The 20,000-nt window shown below is 36.5% G+C and overlaps 3 protein-coding genes across 6 annotated transcripts in view; all 3 read right to left on the reverse strand.

Annotated features, from left to right (window-relative positions):
- LOC136835450 (uncharacterized) overlaps nucleotides 1-2,459 on the reverse strand; it is a 10,677-nt gene extending 8,218 nt beyond the window's left edge. The window contains exon 1 of one of the 2 annotated variants that reach the window (XM_067098994.1): nucleotides 2,337-2,459. The gene's annotated coding sequence lies outside the window, so the exon portion shown is untranslated. Of the gene's footprint in view, nucleotides 1-1,346; nucleotides 1,624-2,336 lie in introns of those variants that run through there. The other variant, XM_067098993.1, reaches the window with a different exon arrangement.
- A 2,836-nt stretch (nucleotides 2,460-5,295) lies between these two features.
- On the reverse strand, nucleotides 5,296-16,559 carry LOC136835451 (uncharacterized). Of its 3 annotated transcripts, none has more exons than XM_067098997.1 (4): nucleotides 16,463-16,559; nucleotides 13,705-13,868; nucleotides 12,389-12,573; nucleotides 5,296-11,191 (listed from the first exon to the last, which is right to left on the reverse strand). In XM_067098997.1, the coding sequence occupies exon 4, from the start codon at nucleotides 10,983-10,985 to the stop codon at nucleotides 9,672-9,674; it is 1,314 nt and encodes a 437-aa protein (XP_066955098.1). In that variant the 5' UTR covers nucleotides 10,986-11,191; nucleotides 12,389-12,573; nucleotides 13,705-13,868; nucleotides 16,463-16,559; the 3' UTR covers nucleotides 5,296-9,671. The 3 variants fall into 3 exon arrangements, with proteins under 3 accessions (XP_066955098.1, XP_066955096.1, XP_066955097.1); XM_067098995.1 differs by lacking the exon at nucleotides 16,463-16,559 and adding an exon at nucleotides 16,212-16,362; XM_067098996.1 differs by lacking the exon at nucleotides 16,463-16,559 and adding an exon at nucleotides 16,100-16,211.
- On the reverse strand, nucleotides 11,026-13,851 carry LOC136835841 (sorting nexin-24-like). Its single transcript, XM_067099690.1, has 3 exons — nucleotides 13,705-13,851; nucleotides 12,389-12,573; nucleotides 11,026-11,191 (listed from the first exon to the last, which is right to left on the reverse strand). The coding sequence occupies exons 1-3, from the start codon at nucleotides 13,849-13,851 to the stop codon at nucleotides 11,026-11,028; spliced, it is 498 nt and encodes a 165-aa protein (XP_066955791.1).
- Nucleotides 16,560-20,000: the final 3,441 nt, after the last annotated feature.

The following is a 20,000-nucleotide window of genomic DNA, read 5'->3' on the forward strand; positions in this document are numbered from 1 at the left end:
CAAGGTGAGTGGTGTGTGTGTGTGTGTGTGTGTAGATAAAACGGGTCGCATGTGAAGCCTCTAACTCTGCGGAAACTTTCTACATTGATTCATACGGCTAGTGAGTGTGACAGTGCCACGTTAGTTTTCCATGTAAAGCAAATATTTTTACTAAGAGTATATTGCTTTAGAAAACATACTGTATCCCTCAACAGGGGCTGCTTTCTAAGAAAAGACAACGATCACTGACACATTCACATTTAAACTACTGATTCATGGATGAATCCCCCTATGAAGGAAAATTTCACAGCCCTAATAGCTTCAAGCAACGCACGAAGCTCACCAACAGCGCGTCGAGCTCCCTACATAATCTGTGTTATTCATCTCACACTCCTGCCTTTCTCCATATTTCTCACTATTTCTATTATTCTTACATCACAAGCAACATGTGAACGAGTCATCTCTATAGCCCCCACCTTCTTTCTTGCATTTGAATTCATGATTCACACTTCACATCCACAGAGCAGAGTTTTGTCAATAATCCTTTCATACGTTCAAACCTTGGCATCCATAGGCTCATGCCCTTGCTCTTATCTACTTTCAACTTTCCCAACTCTGCAGTTTCTCTTCATTATCACCAATCAAGACCACAATTTCTTATCCTCCCTGAGGGCCTTACTAGCCTTCACCTCACTACTTTTATCACTCGGCTTCTTTTCCTTTCTCACCTTCCTCTTGATCACTTGATCCGTCTTCATGTGTCCTCACACAGTCTCCCTTCTGTCATGCAACACCTCCAAAAATGTCCTTTCCTTCCACTCACTATTTCATTCACTTCTCATTCTTCTAAACCCATAAATATTTCTTGTTGACTCCATAACCCCTTCCTGAAAGTTTACACTCCTCCTCTACTCCGTCCACTACTGCACCTGTAAAGCTAAGCCCATTTTCCATTAATTTTCCCCCATGCCACACTCACGCCCCTTCTCTCCAACTGGAGCTTCCATCTATCTTAATTTTTGTTTCAACTAAATAATGTATTCATACAGATATATATACAGTATATATATGTTGATAGATATAGATATAGTATGGGTATATACATACATACATACATATATACATACATACATACATATACATGATAATTCATACATACATACGCACTAATGTATATATATATATATATATGTTATTTGTCAGGTTATATATAGGCTGAGTCTCTCTCTCTCTCTCTCTCTCTCTCTCTCTCTCTCTCTCTCTCTCTCTCTCTCTCTCTCTCTGAGTTACGGATTAACTACTTGACATAAATAAAATAATTTATACACATATCACTTTCCCTCGTGCAGAAGTTTATATGTACTTACTAAGTGCAGTTTCGATGACAACACCACCAGGAACGACGTTGCAATTCCTAAACAAAACCACTCAGATCTAAGTTCGATTGCAATTCCCAAAACACTGATATCGAATGTCCTCGTAATACTGTCACTCCTAGTTGCCTTGTAGCATTTAACTCTTGCTAGGAATGAGGAAAAATGAAAATAAAACCTCTCGTAGGGGACGAGACAATCACGAGAGCGACCGAATCGGAGACAACGTGGCAAAGAGACCTCCTACGTTCCCAGTGTTCATACAGGTTATCGGCGAGTGTTTATCCGTGTGTATGTGTGTGTGTGTGTGTGTTTGTGTGTGTGTGTGTGCTCGTTCGTCCATCTTTTTTTTTTGTACTCAACTCTTGAACACTTGGTGCAGCTTTTATCTTTTGATAAATTGCGCGACAAACGTTGCCTTAGAACTTGATCACAAGTTATGTTGGATAATCGGTACATAATAACATTTTCCTCTTTCACACACAGATAGATTATTAAAATATTGTTGTAAGCAATGCTGTGTTCAAATTTTTCACCTGCTCATGAAATTTTATATAGACTCTTCAAAGCAATAAATTTATTTGGTTTTCCTGTCGTAATAATTCAATCAATAAGTGTCTAAATAATGAATGTCACAAATCTTACGATGCCTTCTGTATCTGGCTGTCCGATACAGTTCAGAAAAACACTACTTAGGGAAGCAGTCGAGAAAAAAAAAACTTATCTTTCAACACAAAGGGATTGCTAGCTTATCAGAATGCATAGAATTCATATGCGTCCTTTCTTTTTTCCCCAGTAAAAGATAAGAGTGCTCACTGTGTCTTAAACTGGGCAACACAGTCAGCTTTAGCAGCGGTAGCGTGAGTTACAACCAACTCAACGTTAGATGGATCAATAAACTTGGTTTACGCTCCCTTGGTGGTATGCCGGAATAAGTTATGAAGTTGGTTATCAAGACTCCTGAAAAGGATGAAATATACTTACATTTCAGCAAGATGATCAGTTTCTATTAAAGGTTTTATGGATTAGGTGTCATGAATTTTAATGAATGAATGTCGCCATTGCTCCATTGCGATGACACCTGTATCTGCGCTAGCAACGTGGAACAGTCACACTAATATACCTGAGAGGTTTGCTTGTCAGGGATTGCTACGGTGTGTACGTAAATTCCCGTACAGCTCATGACGCAGTGAACTAAAATAAAGCCAAATTAATTCAGGTAATATCCAGAATGTAATGAGTTCGATTACTGATGCATAGTTGATGATGCATAAGCACATCAACGCTAGTGGAATTCCTCCTTGTAAAACGAATCAGAGACCTGTAAAGCACATTCGGTGTCAATGCAAATTACACACACACACATATGTATATATATATATATATATATATATATATATATATATATATATATATATATATATATATGTATATATATATATATATATATATATATATATATATATATATATATATATATATATATATATATATATATATATATCTATCCCTCTTAGAGGAGTGACACCAGTATTACTGGAATCGTTTTAGCATGCCCTTTGGGGGTAAGGGAGCTGAGCAGGTCTTCTTCCGTACCTCCTGCGCTGTCCATGTGGCGACAGCTTTCGAAATTTCCTGATGGCCACCTAACTAATTGCTAACTAAACCAACATGCCTTAACTTCCTCTTTTCGGGCATCAGGAAAGAGGAATGTGCATCAATATTGTAACCTCAAAGGTAGCAAGAGAGTCAGTCTAGTTTCGTATTTTTTTTTTAATTACTACATAAGGACGGAAATACCTAGTAGCAAATTCACTGCTCTCTCTCTCACTCTCTAGTGATAATGAACCGTAAGAAATGTTGTAGGAGAGAGAAGGAATTCTTTTGGCAATCATCGATAAGCATGTTATCTATTAGTGGCCGCTCCCTTGGTATAAAGTTTTTTTTATCGTTTTGTTGGTCCCTTGTCATCTTTGAGAGACCGATCTTGCATTCTGTGTATAAATTGTTGCCATTTCTGTTGCTGACTGAGAACTCTTTGTCGTTGACTCTTATCATTGTCTGCAAATGTGCCACCAACTGGCTGTTCGTATCTAAGTGCAAGGTGTTACAAATATTGGCGGACGCAACCGAACGTTTTGTATGACTCACTGATTAACCGCTGTATTTCAAACATACTCGAATGTCGAAATTTTTAGATAAAAGTATATGTTAGCAAGGGCTTATATCTTGCACAAGGACATTTATAAGACAAGGGAGGCTTCTATCCACACCCATCTACATCTGAAATCAATGACAGACCTTTAACGAAGAGCAGAAGCCTACTAGATCCTGACTCTCCTGATTAATAATAGTGATTATCCTAAATGGCGATGAATATGACAAGTGTGTACCAGCCTCGATGGCCGATTTTGGCTATCTAAAATAGATCTTTCTTCGACTACAGCAATTTACTCTGGATTTGTCTAACAGACTTCCGCACCATCTATCAACCAGCGGATGGCCTCTAAGTGTGACAATGAAAGGTTATTGTGTTGTAAAAGAGAAATGCCTATTTTTGGTGGAATTTTCAAGGCCGCAGCATCTAATCGCTAGTCTCAGCTTCGAGTCCGTTAGTGAGCAGACTTTTGACTTCTCTTGAAGCTGTGCACCCTGCTGAAGTTGCCTTGAGCAGAATAATGAACCTGGGGGATGATCGCGGACCATAGCATTCTGCAATGTAGGGTGCTACTGTCATGTTAAGGGTAATGTCATTTGTGACATTTGTTTTTTTTTGGGAGTTGTTTCGCAATCAACAGCTTCATTACAGAAACTTGATCGACAATCTCCAGCTACAAAAGTTAATTTCCCGTCAACATACTGTAGATGCAATCAAATTCAATGGTCCAACCATGCTAATTGATCATTGCTTTTTCAGCATAATAATTGCTCTAGTTTCAAAAGAGAGCGTCGGCGGGCTTTTGAATGTGACAACCATTCGCTGCATCCACTAAATAGTTAATTTTATTTTTATCTTTAGATTGTTGATTACGTTGGTTGCCAAGATAAGATTGGTAACAGCTCTGCCCGGAAGACAGAGTTAACATTAATTAACAAGAATTTGTTCTTATCGGAAGTTGTTGCTCCGAAGCTTACACTAGTGACAGACTAGAAGCCAAGTAGTTTTTGAGCTTAACTTGCATAGGCCTATACTGTATTAAATGCAGTTCATAGGCCTATGCTGTATTAAATGCCGTTTCGATACTAGTATAGAGGCCAGCCCTATGAAAGCCGTTAACCAGACCTCTACTTTTATGTAATTTAATAATAATAATAATAATAATAACACATAAATTGGTACTATAGAGAGATTTGTCATTTCATCAGTACATACGAGTGTTCAGGGTGACAATGAAAATGGCCATATTTGCATTCATAGCCCTAATATGACGGTTAGATCCAAAGCAGAATGTTAGTGAATGACTATGAAATTTGTGATCATGTTACTTTTTAATATAAGTGTCCCTTTGCAAGGACTGCTAATACCGTGCCTTTGCAGCTCACTACAGACTCAAAGCTCTGGAGGCAATCACCAGCGAATTTTTGCCCTTTACCTATATTGTTATCCGATTGAAAGAGGGAAAATATTTCCTTTATGCTGTCACTGAACGTTTTACAAATTTTTGACTCCATTATGGTGACAGCACCTTTATTACCTGCTTGTCACATGTACAGTATACTGAGAGAGGTGGGACTAAGTCGGTAAGGCAAGCGAGTGGATAACAAAGCAGTAAATTACCACAGTACTGTACAGTATGAGGATCACATTTTGTTGAAACACTTATGGTTACTGAACAATTTTTACCTGGTCAGTTTCACATTTTGTTCCTTCCGTTAATTCCAGGTGCTTATCCACTACTGCTCATATATACTGCATATAAAAACGGGAATAAATAAATTGCTGTAATTTTTATTACTATATTTTGTTAAAAGTTGCACAAGGCTTTTGATCAATATAATTTACGGTAATCTTTAATAGAGATCTAATTTGACAATACATACAGGCTTCATGTATATACTGTAACAAACTGTCAGCTAACAAGGACTGCATGATAGTTCATCAAATACCACAATGAAGTTGTTGTGACTAGGTTCTTCAAAACAGAAATTACACACTACCTTAATACTTTTGACAATAACAGAATAAATAAAATCAACTGCTAAGTTTTACACATTGACCAGGTTCGTCAACAACCAACAAAAAGATTCTTTTAAATATTTTTAATAAACTAAAAAGTTGGCATAACATAATTTCTATAACTATCAACAGAAAAAAGCAAGAACGTGCTCACCATTAAAAGATAGAACATGCATTTGTTCTCACATATGACAAACAAGAATACATTTTATATTTGTGACCTATTACTAGTTTCAAGTAATAAGTTAAGGCCAATATCCACTTTATTACATTGGAAATCCTGAGAACTTTTTAAAAAAATTCTTCAGTGAGTGATAAGAAAAAGCACCTTAACCTCTGAAAAATCCAAGAATAAAATACAGATCATCAAAATACAGTGCTACAAATAGTGATTCTTCACAACCTCAATCTATATAACGTTCTCCATTAAGTGGGTTCTTTGATTCACTGTATGCCTTATGTTGTTCAGCCTTACATGAATGGGTTCTGAAAGACTAAAACTTCACAATAGTATAAAGTGCATTTCTCCACACAGTTTTAAATATAAAACAATATCATATTAAGAGTTACACACACTTGTATGGTTTATATACTACATTTCAAAAAATGTCCTAACTAAATGTCTATCAGATTCTGTGCTCATCAGTGAAAAATATCCAACTTTTGTGTTTTAAGATAATTGTGCAAGTCATAAAATTTTAAATGAAATGAGCATTTAGTGACAAGTTGTAAAATACACACAATGTGAAAGATCATGTAACACTGGCATCACATGAAGCACAGTAATAATTGTGCAATGGTAATTTGGCGGAGATCTTTTAAACACCAAGAGCTACTGTACTCAGCCAGATTCATTTCTTCTATTTTTTCTCCTGTGAGAAAATTTCTTCAGCACATCCACCATGTTTATTAGCAACTGTGATTTACAGTTCCTGTACAGTCTTAGTAATTTCTGAATGCCACATGATACTTTTGACAAAAAGGGTCATTACGCACTGGAAAAGCCCAGATTTCTTTAATACCTGTAAGGTATAAGTCTCACGCTGCTTACTAAAGTCCCACACTAAAAACAACCTATATTTCTCAACCATGTAAATAAGAAATGTAAATGTGTGAAAAGAGATTATTCCTTTGTGATATAAATACGGGACATTATATTATTCCCTTGTAATATACATATACCAATTACTGTTTGTGAAAGGTGGCAACATTTGCTGCATTAGGAACTATCAACTCCATGTTACCATTATTATTATAGTACTGTTATAAGATAGTTCAGCAAATATTTGCAGTAAAATTCTCTATAATACAATCCTATCTGAACTAGTAAAATGTTTGCAAACTCACCACAACTTGAGGCTAGATTTACTGAGCTTCCACTGAAACTCCATATTATGGTGTATACTAAGCCCATTCCACAAAGGGTTGCAAGTTGGGCAATCCATGTAAACAAAGTTTATATCTTGGAAATGTAGATATTTTTCTAGGTGATAATTATTCTAATAAAACTTAGTTGTAACACATGCATATGTGACCCAATGAGGAAGAACAGTCCTCTGTGCTGTATTGGAACCAATTATCTCTTCAGAAAACCGGTTGGTATCCTCAATCTGTAGTTGTCGTCAAAAGATTCATATACATACCATATGGTTGGTAAGATAAATCTTGGAAATTAGTCATACACAGCTAAATCATAACTAGGTTTAATTGAGGGGATGTTGTTAGTTGTGACTCACATCACCTTAGTTAACCTAGACAATGTGATACAGATTTCTTATCTGTCTTACTGTGTCAACTGGTCATCTTACAATGCAAAACAGAAGGCTTTCTAAGTGCCAAATGAGCTTGGGACAGTCAAAACATGCAAAATAAAAGAGTGGAATATATATATATGGGTAGCAAAGATAATGCCTAGCTCAGAAACACATAGGTAAGCTAACATGATACACTGAAAAGCATGTTGTTCATAGAGAAATAACTGAACCAGCAGCCAGTAAAAATACCCATTTTAAAAATGAGTTTATAACCACAGAAAGGTAATCTATAAAGTGTGGACAGTTAATCATGAAAACTTGTTAAAGCTGTTATTTAGATAGAGCTCTCTACTTTACCTATGAGAATTTTTAAAATGTGGACTAGAAAATCTGAAAAATCAACAATAAATAAGATCTGCATTAAAAACTTTATAGTACTGTAAAATGAACATAGTGTAAGAAGGAACATTGTGATGAATGTAAATTCAAAAACTCCAATTGACATTAAATATAAAATTCAATACATATTAAGTACTAATACTTTGTGCTTTAAATCTTCAGATTACATTATATTACTCTTAACTACAAATTCTAATCTTTAGTGTGATTTGATCAAAGTGCTTTACAGGATCCCACGATAAATCAAATTTGCATTACGTATGACAATACACACTTTCCCATCTTCACTACATAAGAAACCAAATATTAAACTGAAAAAGGGCTTCAATAACATTGAGCCACTGTAATGGCTTCATTACAAAACATCAAACATCACTAACATCAACTGTAGAAATTATGCATTTCGAGTTCTCAATGCACTTATATTGCAAGAACCAAGCAGCCCAAATGAAAATAACCAAAACACTATGATTCCATTAGCATCCTGGAAAAGTTGCACTGAGCAAAAGGGACAACTTGGCTCTCTACAGCACTAGTAAATATCTAACAACACAATCACGGAAGCATGAATTAACTAGTGAACTTGCTTCAAGTATAGATTGTACATCAACCCAACCTGGTTGTCATTTTACCTTCTGATCTACCCAAGAACACTTTTTGATTAAAAAGAATGAACACCCATAAACCTCTTCATTAATGTACAACTTATAAGTTTCAATATTCCAATCATAATTGCAATGAAGATTCCTAAATTCTGATTTTAAAAGGTGAAAATTCTGGATTAAATACATTTAAAAAGTCTTATTTAATGAAAGCGTAAGTGACACACTTTAGCTAGAGCAAAATTTAAATGCTAACATTCTAAAAAAAAGCTCCTCAGTGCAACTAAGGTCTGTAGTAAAGATCTGCCATTTCTTCCAGAGCATATCTGCTTTAATTTACATACACCCATCAAAGAGGTGGAGTGATAATGCAGATAAAATGGCAGCTTAGTGTGCACTATATACTATATTATAACTTTGCATACACAGAGAAGTTTGGCTCCAATTTGCGTTCCAATTTACAAGATTAATTCTTATACTATTAGGATATCACTCATAATATCCAGTATTACTTAGTCACCATTGCAATAGCATTAATGTTGACACTTAGAAGTTAAAATCAAGTCTTGTTAAAAGCAAATCAAAGAGAATATTCTGAAGCTGTCACAAGGCAGGGATCATATCTTTAAGCAAAATTACTCTTACTACTCCAAAGATGATAACTGTTCCTTTAGATTTCATTTATTTTACAATTCCCATTATTCAAAGAGTCCATCATCAAAGAAACTTATTCCAATATACTACATTAATTTTGACATCTCTAAAAACAAAGAATCTTACATAGTGCAAAACCATCTTTTTGGTTACTGTTCATACTAATTCCAAAGTTGCAAAAAACCTCAAGTGAATATATGAAACAAGAAGAGGGAGTATTTGGTAATTTTAAAGCAAAATTTGTCGACTACTCTCCAGCTGAGAACAACACTTGCATTATTACAAACAACAAATATGGCCAGCCATGTAAGAACTACATAAATTAGTTAACTGGCTTGGTTAAACTACTTAATAAAGAATAAATACACATTCACTCTTAAATTTATCTTTAATTTTCATAGCAGAACTCCCAACTCGGAAAAATTCTACACCATCAGAATTTATTGATGCAAAAGGGAAAAGGTACAATATGCAACAGAATCAATCTTAACCTAGGGTATTGTGAATTAATACCAGTAAAAGGTTTTAAAACAATATTGTAAAACTGGAAACAAATGTGTAACACTGGACTGGAAAGGATTTGTGAACACTGCTCACACAGTTACTGTATGTCTTGGTACAAACTAAATGAACCATGACACTAACAGTTATGGTAACTTATCTACCTCATAGAAAACCAGTGATATCAGCATAAGGAAAACATTCAAATGAGCTAACCATTTATTATAAAAATTTATGCAGTTTCTATTCCCGCTGGAACCTTCACTCGACCATGTAGCTTGATATGTTTAACGTTGGCTCTGAGAGCAGAAGCTGCTCCTACAGAAGACAATATAATCATAAGAGGGACTAGAGAAGACCACCCAAACCAAGCAGCTGCTGCAGCAACAAGTGGACCTTCAACAACTGTTCCCATGGATCCCATACCATTTACTACCCCAGTTACTGCAGATGATGCTCCACCTTCACGTTCACCAATGTCAGAAGCAACTGAACCAGCAAGCAGTACATCAGGACCGCAGTTGAATGCACCAGCTATTGCCAAAAATAAAGCATGAAAGATTGGCCCCCAAGATGCTGTTACCATAAACACAACAAGCATCAGAGCAGATCCACCAATCCCTATGGCACTGGCTAAAATAGCTTTGCCACCCATCCAACGGTCAACTACCACTCCAACCATGGCACTTCCCACAACACCACCTACTTCAAAAGCTGTTGATGCCAAACCTGCATTAATTTTGGAATACCCTAGATGACGTAAGAAATAGAGAGGTAGCCAAAACATGAGAGCAAAGCGGACTGCTTTCACACAAAACATGGCAATTGAGATTTCTGGTACAAGTGGAATTCTCCACACTGTTGTAAAAGAAGATTTACTCGATGATTTTTTATTCAAAGTTTCCTGTTGAGAAGCAGCTCTTCCTGGAACAACTAAACCACGATCTGCTGGATCAAAACCCACAAACAACACTAATATCCCCATGATTGCAACAATTGCTGCTGGGGGCAAAAATACACCACGCCATCCATACTGAACTTGTAGGTACACAGCAAGACCTGTACCTGCCAGACCTCCAACAAAGCAGCATGTTCCAAACATGCCAAAGACAGAGTTACGAGCATCATCTGGAAACCACTTTGACAGAAGTGAGCAGGCAGCTGGCCAACACAGTGACTGACCAGCTCCACTAAATACTAACAAAACTAACAAAGGTACAAGAGAGTGACAAACAGTCATGGGAACTGTAGCAGCAGCTGAAAGGATAAGACCTCCAGCTAATGTGACGCGAGGACCAAATAAATCACCCAAAGATCCTAACACCAAGGAAATAACAGCATAAGGGAGCAGTAATGCAGTGTCTACCCAACCAAGGCTGGTAGGGCTTACATTGAGTCCAATCTCTAAGTCATCTTTGATAACTCCCAAAGGCTTTCTTAGAAGGTAGGTTGAGCCATAGGCAATCCATAAAACCATGAAGACAGCTCCCTGCCACAAACCCAGTGGACTAAACTCCATCCTTACTGGTCTGGAATCAGACTGCATTTTCAAATCACTTTAAACTCAGTCCTTGATTCACCACAAATTAGGCAGGCATCTGAAAACTTGGATCATACAGAGCAGTTATGACACCCTTACTAAGCATGTTGGGCAAATTAGTACTGCTGGTATGGGCTGTCAAATATGGATCTTGTGGAAATATGAGCATAGGCTGATGAGAAGGGCTCTCCTCTGATCCACTTCCTTCACACCTGGAAATAAACAGTAGTGATAAAAGTGACTTGCAATATTCTGCATAAAACATATCACTATATAACATACAATGCTTAGGCATGTAAATTTCTGAGTAAAGATAATTCAAATAAAAACAATCAGACTCTTCTCTCATGCTTCTATTACTTTCACAGGCCAGCCCTGTGAAAGCTAAATATATTAGCTCAGTGGTCTGGTTAAACTACTCTACTTAATAATAATAATTAAAAGCTCTTCTAGAGACAGTACTAGGTTACCAGCCACATCCCTTTGGCACCAGCTACTTTAGTTTTCCTTTTACTTAAATCTTGTTTCCCAATGGTTTATTCAACTTAAAAGTCTAAGTTCTGCAACTTTACCTAGTTCCATTTTCAGTTCTCAATTAAGAGCAAATCCTTTAGGCCAGCTTATGATCTAGCCAATATTGCTAACTCAATTGTCTTGTCAAATTAATTTAGATATTATTATTATAATAATAACAACAGTAATACTGTAATGACTATTGTACAGTACTATTACAGTACTACCGTACCAATGATCAGTTCTTTCCCAGTGCATGGGCTCAAGTATTTAAATGTTCTCAATTCCACCTCTGTAATTTCTATTAAGCTCCATTATATATGATTAGTGACTACTGTATTAGATACCAACATAGACCAACTGAGTAAAAAAAACCAGGTAGAGTCTAGGCCATGGCCTGGAAGTTATTCTGTTTACTGACATACACATTCTTTCTTCTAGCATTTTGTTACTTTTTACTTTCTCTTTGCATTTCTAAACATGCAGTTGACAGCTTTTGCTTTTAGTTTTTAATTTTATTAGTTATACATTTTAGTGACGTAACTCTTCTTTTCTGCTGCACCTTCATTTATGTAAAATTTTTGTCCAGTACAGTATAACATAAACAATAAATGTGCCAAAACAAGCTAGAACTACATTAAAATATGGTTAACAAGGTTTAAAATGATCAGGCAAGAAATAAGAAACATTTCTCACAGATATAAGGTGGAAGGTTAGAGGATATATTTTACAGTTAACCAACTTTCTCAACCTGTCATTACGAAAACAATTAAGGGCCTGTATTCTCAGTAAACAGTACATTTTACATAAAATATAGGAGTTAATAAACTTCCTCTGTGAATATCAGTACAATAATGAAAAATATGAGCTACCGTACTTAGTAAATCTTTACTTACTCTTGATGGGGTAGCTGATAATTGGAAACCTGCAGGAAAGACAAAAGTGCAGGAGGTGATGGCTGGAGAAGCAGTGCCGAGTGAAGCCACAACTCCAGACCTGCTCGGCGAGTTTCCAAGACTTTGGAAGTTGTATTCCTCAGGCGCTTTGGAGGAAATTCAGCCGTTGGATATAACTTTCGTAGCTGAAAAACAGTAACAAGAAACATTACAATCCAAGTATGGCATCCATACATTATTGAGTATGTATGATGAACTATCTAGATAGTGCAAAATCATATGTCTAAATGGCTTACCAATTGCTATTCTTACTTCAGTGAGATACACCATGATATAACATTAGATTGTTCCTGAAGAAAATGAACCATAAACAGTAACTGATGAAGACATCTGATGAGTGTTACTAAAGATGGCTAAACATCAGTTCTTTTAATACATTATTTGATTACAGCACACAAAACCATAACTGGTGATTGTACTTAAACTCTGTCTATAAAAGAAAAACCAATAAAACATCTGGAGATCCTTCACAAGTGTGATGAACATTCAGTGCTTACTTGTTTAAAAGTTATTTCAGGAATATGCTCAGAAACACAGTTACATTATTAATCATTTCTGATGAATGTCAATAACCATGAAAAAATGGTTAGAAAACTAGATTCAATATTCTATCTTGGTTACTAGTGCCTTACTTTGATGTGAATAACTCAAACTAAATTATTTCAACATTTTCATTTAATCAACATGGAGTGCAAAACTTAACTCTTAAAATTTGTTCATTAGATGAGGCTAGCCGTACAGGTATTTTGATATTTTCTCTCATTTAGTTTGCATTTTGAAAATAATGTTTTCATGTTTTCCCTTATTCAATTTTTATTGTGAAAATGGGAAGCCTAAGTGCAGCACATGGCCACATATAATTTTAATGATATACAGGCTATACAACACCCAAATGGTGTTTTTATTCCAGCCATTATGCATTAACTGTTTGAGAGGTTTAAATTTCCTCTGCCCTCTTGTGAGCAAGTGACTCTCCATCAACCAAAGAGCATGAAATAAGGACCCTTGGTAAAAGGATCTTTAACCACTTGGCAATGTACCAATTATCCAAAGGTATTTTAATGGTCTGTGAGCCATAATCATTATTTTCCAAGGTTCTGTTATATATTACTAGGAGTTGCAATACTTACCATATTTCAAACTAGGTTATGTAAAATCATATGATGTATAAAACAACTTCAGATACCCTGTAAACATTACAGATATGATACTGACACAAAGTAAAAACGAAAAGAAAGAGTGGGAACAATACTTGCCTCTTTATATAAACTATGGAAAGCAGAATAACGTTTCTCAATACGGTGAACCTTGCCTAAGTAACAGACTTCAATTGTATACACATAATGACTTCGTCCACTTTCACCTTCCACAAGTCGATAACGTGGAATATAAGCCCTTATCATTCTGCATTGAGCTTATCCTACAAAAAAAGGAGGTAAAACCATGTTCAAAAACTTCAAAAAACATTAAATGAATCATATGAGTACATTCTATCTAATTTAATTAGCATATATCTAACTCGGTAAACAGCCAGAACACATGATAATAAAATAACCCTCTAAAGAAAACAAACAGCAGTTCAGCTTTTAAAATAAACTGTTGGTCTTTAAAACGGCCTTGAAAAAAATCAACAAATACTGTGTATGGCACATGGTACCTAGGCTAACCCTTCTAGCGGTACAGTAAATAAAAAACAAGGCATATCTAATGGGCTCAAACCCAAATAATGTACAGTATTGTACAATTGTCTTCGAAGCAGGATGGATATAGAGAGGTGATACCCTTAATCAAGCCACAGCATTCTACATTTCTTTAGACCTAAGCATTCTACCAAAATTAGGTAAATGTAAAGGAGACATGCCGCATATAGATATTGTCTATAAATGTAATTTCTTAACTGGAGAATATACAAAAGGGTGTATATAATGAAGTACAAGGTAATCTGAGAAATTTACTGAAATAAGGGGGGAAATTAATGGTCACTGTTTATATTTTTATTTCATCAGCGAGGAGCTGGTACTAAACATGGCTACCTGCGGAGTTTTTGCCACATGTAGTACCTGCCCCCTGGGAATGAAAGCAAAAATATAGACGACAAATGGTAAATTTCTCAATGATCACACTTTACTGCATTATATATATTCTTCTATGTTTTTTAGTAAAAAATTCCATTAATAAACAATATCTTTGTGGAGCCGTCTCCTTTACATTTAATCGGTATGATTCGATGGAGGAGAAACTCTAGAGCCTTTAGGACTAGGCTACTGTAATCACTCTGGCAGTACAGACCACTGATCTAAGCTACACTGGCCCAGGCTCCATTATAGTAGGATGTAGGCTACTTGGCTGGGGTGTGGCTGGCAAGCATACATTTAGGCTACGACAGTATGTCAATCACTGCCTCTGTTTCGAGTTGCCATCATGTACTGAACTTCATCAACTACAGATGTGGGTAAAACTGAGGGCAATAATGAGGCCTGATTCCTGCCAGTCGCTGACCAGAATATTTGCTGCCTTTTGTTTATGTTTAAGTTTAAATATTTTGTTTATGTTTAAATTTAAACCTTTTGTTTATGTTTAAGATATTTAACATCTCTTGTTTATGTTTTCACATTCACTCCCAAGGGGCTGGTACTAAATAAGGCGCCCAATTTGCACATAATCTGGTAGCTACCAAACTAGAGGGGCACAGAGTAGTCTACAGTTTTGCTGGTATGGATACAGACAGCATTCTAGGTTTCTTTATGCCTGAGCATTATACCAGAATGGTTCAATGGAGAAGAAATCTTAGGGTAAAACTGAAGACTACTATCATGCCCCTCCAGTTCAGTAACTATCAGTTTATGTGCAAAACGGGCACTGTGTTTAGTACCAGACCCTTGGGGCTGAACATAAAAACATAAGCAAAAGACTGTAAATATAAACGCAAACAAAAGGCAGAAACACGATGCAAAGGGCGGTAAGTATTGCAGTCGCCTACTGATGGGAATCAGGCTGCGGTAGTAGTCTTCAGTTTTACCTGCTAGCCTAGTCTATGTTTTATTAGGATGTAGGCTACTGGGCTAGTTTCCGGTTACCTAGCATACATTTAGAATATGATAGTATATCAATCATTGCAACTATTTTTGAGTTGCCATAAATTTCATCAACTACAGATTTGGAATGGAATGGAATATCAAATTTAGGCCAAAGGCCAAGCGATGCGACCTATGAAGTCATTCAGTGCTGAAAGAGAAATAGATTAAAGGAGGTTTCAAAGGCTTAACAGGAGGAAAAACTCAGTTACACTGAAACAATTTTTAGAGAGGGTGGAAAGTACGATGGAGGAAAGAGAATATGAATGGAGGTACAATAAAAGGAATTAAAGAGGTTGCAGATAGGGGCCGAAGGGACGCTGCCAGGAGCCGTATCTGATGCCTACAGTGCAATGCTTGAGGTGCACTGAAGGCACTACCCCCTACTTTCACTCCTTAAAATTTTACCATAGTGTTTACCCTTGTGCCACTAAAATCAGCAAGCCGTATCTGAAGTCTAAATGTCACTCTCAGCTGAATAAACAGATGACGTAACAGGCCACAAAAAAGTAAATATAAAAAATAAGGTAAATAAAAAATAAAATAATATAACCTTTAAAAAATACAACTGGCTAACCTTCGACACGAGGGGCCTATTCTCTGACACTTGATAAGGCATTAGCCATGTTAAAGCAAAACCCAAATTAAGAATTAAGTATATATTCGTTATTTTCAAGTTGTTTACTTACAATGAGAAAGGACTATGTTGTATATTAACGATATAATAATTCACGTGTTTTAAAAAAGCACAGACCGGGGTAAAAAATAGTCAATAAACACTAAAGTTATTCCTGGGTTTTCGACAGTTATCTTTTTGTGACGTCATAGTGTTTCTTAATCAAAACAATGAGAATTTAGGTGTTGTTTCTTAAAACTACAGATGGTCACAAATTGGGGCGCTGTGAATTAAATTTCTGAGCCATGTGGACGTGTCACCTACAGTTAATTAGGCAGTTGAGTAGCAAACAGGTACAGAAGTTATGGCCAAGATGAGCGGAGACACAATTGGCTTTAACGGAACGTTACCGGATTATTCTACCTTGCGGTACATTATTTCTGTTGAGTGTACCTCTCGCTGGTAAAAGGCAGGCCTGCTAAATGTATATATATATATATATATATATATATATATATATATATATATATATATATATATATATATATATATATATAGATATATATATATATATATATATATATATATATATATATATATATATATATATATATATATATATATATATATATATATATATGTTTGTGTTTGTGTGTAAAAAATAACGTAGATACGTGACTTCAGTGTACAAGCGAATCCACAGGAAAATGACAGGCAGAAGCGCTTTCACGCTTATTAACGCATCGAGTGTGTGTGTGTGTGTGTGTGTGTGTGTGTGTGTGTGTGTGTGTGTGTGTGTGTGTGTGACCTGTCGAATTTAAATACGTTTATTAGACCTGAACTGGACGGCATATGTATGCATGAGCGGCAATAGACTTTATATGTATGTATGCACACACGCATATTCGGGTGGGGTGGCTGGATTCAACTTGCCATTCCCAAACGTAGTTATTGTGAAGCTAGTTTTAATTACCAGAAATCAAACCCAAGGCTGATGAGACTTATGATAGAACCTTTGGAATTCCTTGGAGGGGGAAATGTCCATTATCGGACGAGCCTCCCTCTTTCAAGGGCAACGGCAGCTATTCACATCAAGCCCTTGTTTCCTGAGGGCTGCCACTATAAGGGTAGCAAACATTAAATCCTAGACATGGCTGCCTTAAGAAGTGCCCAAGATTTAAGAACAAATTGTACCTGAAGGCAGAGGAGCTGGTACTTAGTGAGACAAAGGTGAAAGGGCAGTGTGTACTAGAATACAAAATTCAAAGACTGATTGTGTTTGAGGCAGCTAAAAGGTGTAATGCTAGGAAAAAATAGTGCTGCAGTTTCATTTATAACTTTGGAGATGGGTGAAAGCTGTATATATGTTAGTACAAGTAGTTCCTCGTTGGACGGGTCGGTAGAGTTGTCGGATAGCATTCTGCTAGATCCGAGTTCGACCCTCCAGCCGGCCAATGAAGAATTAGAGGAATTTATTTCTGGTGATAGAAATTCATTTCTCGGTGCAACGTGGTTCGGATTCCACAATAAGCTGTAGGTCCCGTTGCTAGGTAACCATCTGGTTCTTAGCCACGTAAAATAAGTCTAATCCTTTGGGCCAGCCCTAGGAGAGCTGTTCATTAGCTCAGTGGTCTGGTTAAACTAAGGTATACTTAACTTCTTAAAAAGGATTCTGTTGATAAGACTGAGTGTAGCAGCAGGAAACGTTGCAACACTGAATGTGTATGGTCAAGGAATGGATGCAAAAGTGAGTGAAAGATAATGTTTTTGGGGTACAGTAGTCTGAAAATGTGCCTTGCTAAGTATTGATATGAAGGTTATTTAAATGCAAAGCAACGTTATAGAGAAAAAATTGCGTTGTTAGTGAGTTCCATCAGTAATCGAGTACAGAGAGAACCTTGTGGAAATGGAAGGGAGATTGAACATTGGAAATACGGGGCCTCCAAAGAAAAGTGTTAGAAGTGTACTTGAGAAGGAGAAAAGGGCGATGAAAATAATCCTTGTAGATTATGTGTTAATACAGACTGGACAGAATAGCAAGTTCGTGGATGTAATGTTAAGGGGAGAAGAGGGAAAGAGAGATTTTGAAAAACATTTTGCGCATCCCAAACCTAATACGGGATAACCCATCGAAGTTGTAAGATAGTCATATTACTTGCAATTTAGAATAAAATACATCACCAAAATTTGGTAGCAGTCAACCCCATGTTGCGATACAACGGTAGATATGATAATATCAATGATTTTTAAGTCAAATTTATGAATAAAGCGTTGTTATATGAAGGGACTGAAATATGAATTTTCGTGTGCCGTCCCATCACTAGCCAAAACCCACCCTTCGACCATCCGTTCCTAATTCTCCTCGTTTTACCGACAAGCCATTTAAAACATGTATGTCAATGGTCGGTGACGTCAAGAGATTAGGAAAAGCTGGAGTGTCTATTTTAGTTGTTGATGAGGCACACTGAACTTCAGTCGGCGTACGTAAAAAAAAAACAATTCCTTCGACATTACCAAAAAAATTCCATGACGCGGTCATAGCGGCATCGGGATGGGTTTATTTGAAAAATGAGGATAGGTTGATTGAATGAAATAAGGCAAGTGGTAGGATGAGGAACTGAAAGGTTCGGTGAAAAGCAAAATGAGGTCATTTGATAAGATGAAGTACATGTATGCAGGAGTACGGGTAAGGTGGTCAAGAAAAGAGATGGTAAAAGCAGGCAAGTAATAAATATAGAGGGGGGAAAGGGTAAGCATTTACAAGGAATTGTATACAGGTAAAAAGCTTTACTGACAAAAGTATCTTAGAATTTAAGACGCTAATGAAGAGGTGCTGTGTGGAATGATTTCAGTCTCGGATCGATTGAGCGAGTGGAGAGGCAGAGCTGAATGAAACAGGAGTAGAAAAGGTTGGTAAAAGTTTGTGAATGCTTGTGGAACTCACTGGTGGCGACACAAGAAGAGCAATCAAGAGATTAAACAATGTTAAATACCAGGAGTTGGTGAGACTCCAAATGAAGTTCAGTGGTGCAGAGGTGATGTTACAACTGAGTGGATTACAAGGTTTCTTAGGCGTGTCAGATTGAGGGAAAGGTCCTGGGGAACGGATAAGAGGGCTAATTGTTCCATGTGTATGGTGATAAAAATGGTAGAGGCAATTCTATAAATTATAAGGACATAATTTCACTTGGCATACCAAGGAGGTTGTAGGGTAGGACGTTAGTTGAGAAAGTAAGACAGGCAACAGAAGGACTGATAGGTGAAGAACAGTGTTGATATAGATAAAGCTGGGGATATAGATAAAGAAGAGGTTATGTGGATCTAGTGTTTGTGACAAAACAATTATGTAAGAAGTTTTAAAATAAAAGGAAAAAGCTGTGCGTGGCTTACATGGGCCTCAAAAAGGTTATTAATAGAACTGATAGAGGCAATGCATGGTGTTGAAAGTAAATTGTTAAGAGAAGTGAAAATTTTTATTATTGAAGCAAAGTGCATGTTCGCATATTTAGCCAGGAGAGCAACACTAGTTTGGTGTCAAAGTGTATCTTAGGCAAGGGTATGTTGTCTCCAAGGCTGTTAAATGTCGAGTGATGCTAGAAATCAAAGAAAGGAAATTAAATTCAGGTATCAAGTTGCTGGATAAGAAATTATGTCATGGAATGTGACTGGAATGATTGATGCTTGGTGTGGTATGTATAGTATTGACTGGGGACAGTGAAGAGAAATGACAAAAACTGGTGAAGTAATTTGAAAGTTTTTGTAAGAGGGGAAAGCTGAAAGTCAGTGTGAGGAAGAGTATGATTAAGACGGTAAAAAAACCAAAAAGATAGAGAATGAATGTTGATATGGATGGTGGAAGAAT

The sequence above is a fragment of the Macrobrachium rosenbergii genome, chromosome 55, assembly GCF_040412425.1.
Source record: "Macrobrachium rosenbergii isolate ZJJX-2024 chromosome 55, ASM4041242v1, whole genome shotgun sequence".
Lineage (NCBI taxonomy): Eukaryota > Metazoa > Arthropoda > Malacostraca > Decapoda > Palaemonidae > Macrobrachium > Macrobrachium rosenbergii.

What these genes read in the sequence shown, in the direction of transcription:
- LOC136835841 (XM_067099690.1), bottom strand. Translation starts at nt 13,851, where the DNA reads ATGATAAGGGCTTATATTCCACGTTATCGACTTGTGGAAGGTGAAAGT. An exon ending in TCCATAGTTTATATAAAGAG is followed by an intron (nt 12,574 to 13,704) that starts GCAAGTATTGTT and finishes ACTGTTTTTCAG; the next exon opens with CTACGAAAGTTATATCCAAC. An exon ending in TATCAGCTACCCCATCAAGA is followed by an intron (nt 11,192 to 12,388) that starts GTAAGTAAAGAT and finishes GTTTATTTCCAG; the next exon opens with GTGTGAAGGAAGTGGATCAG.
- LOC136835451 (XM_067098997.1), bottom strand. Translation starts at nt 10,985, where the DNA reads ATGCAGTCTGATTCCAGACCAGTAAGGATGGAGTTTAGTCCACTGGGT.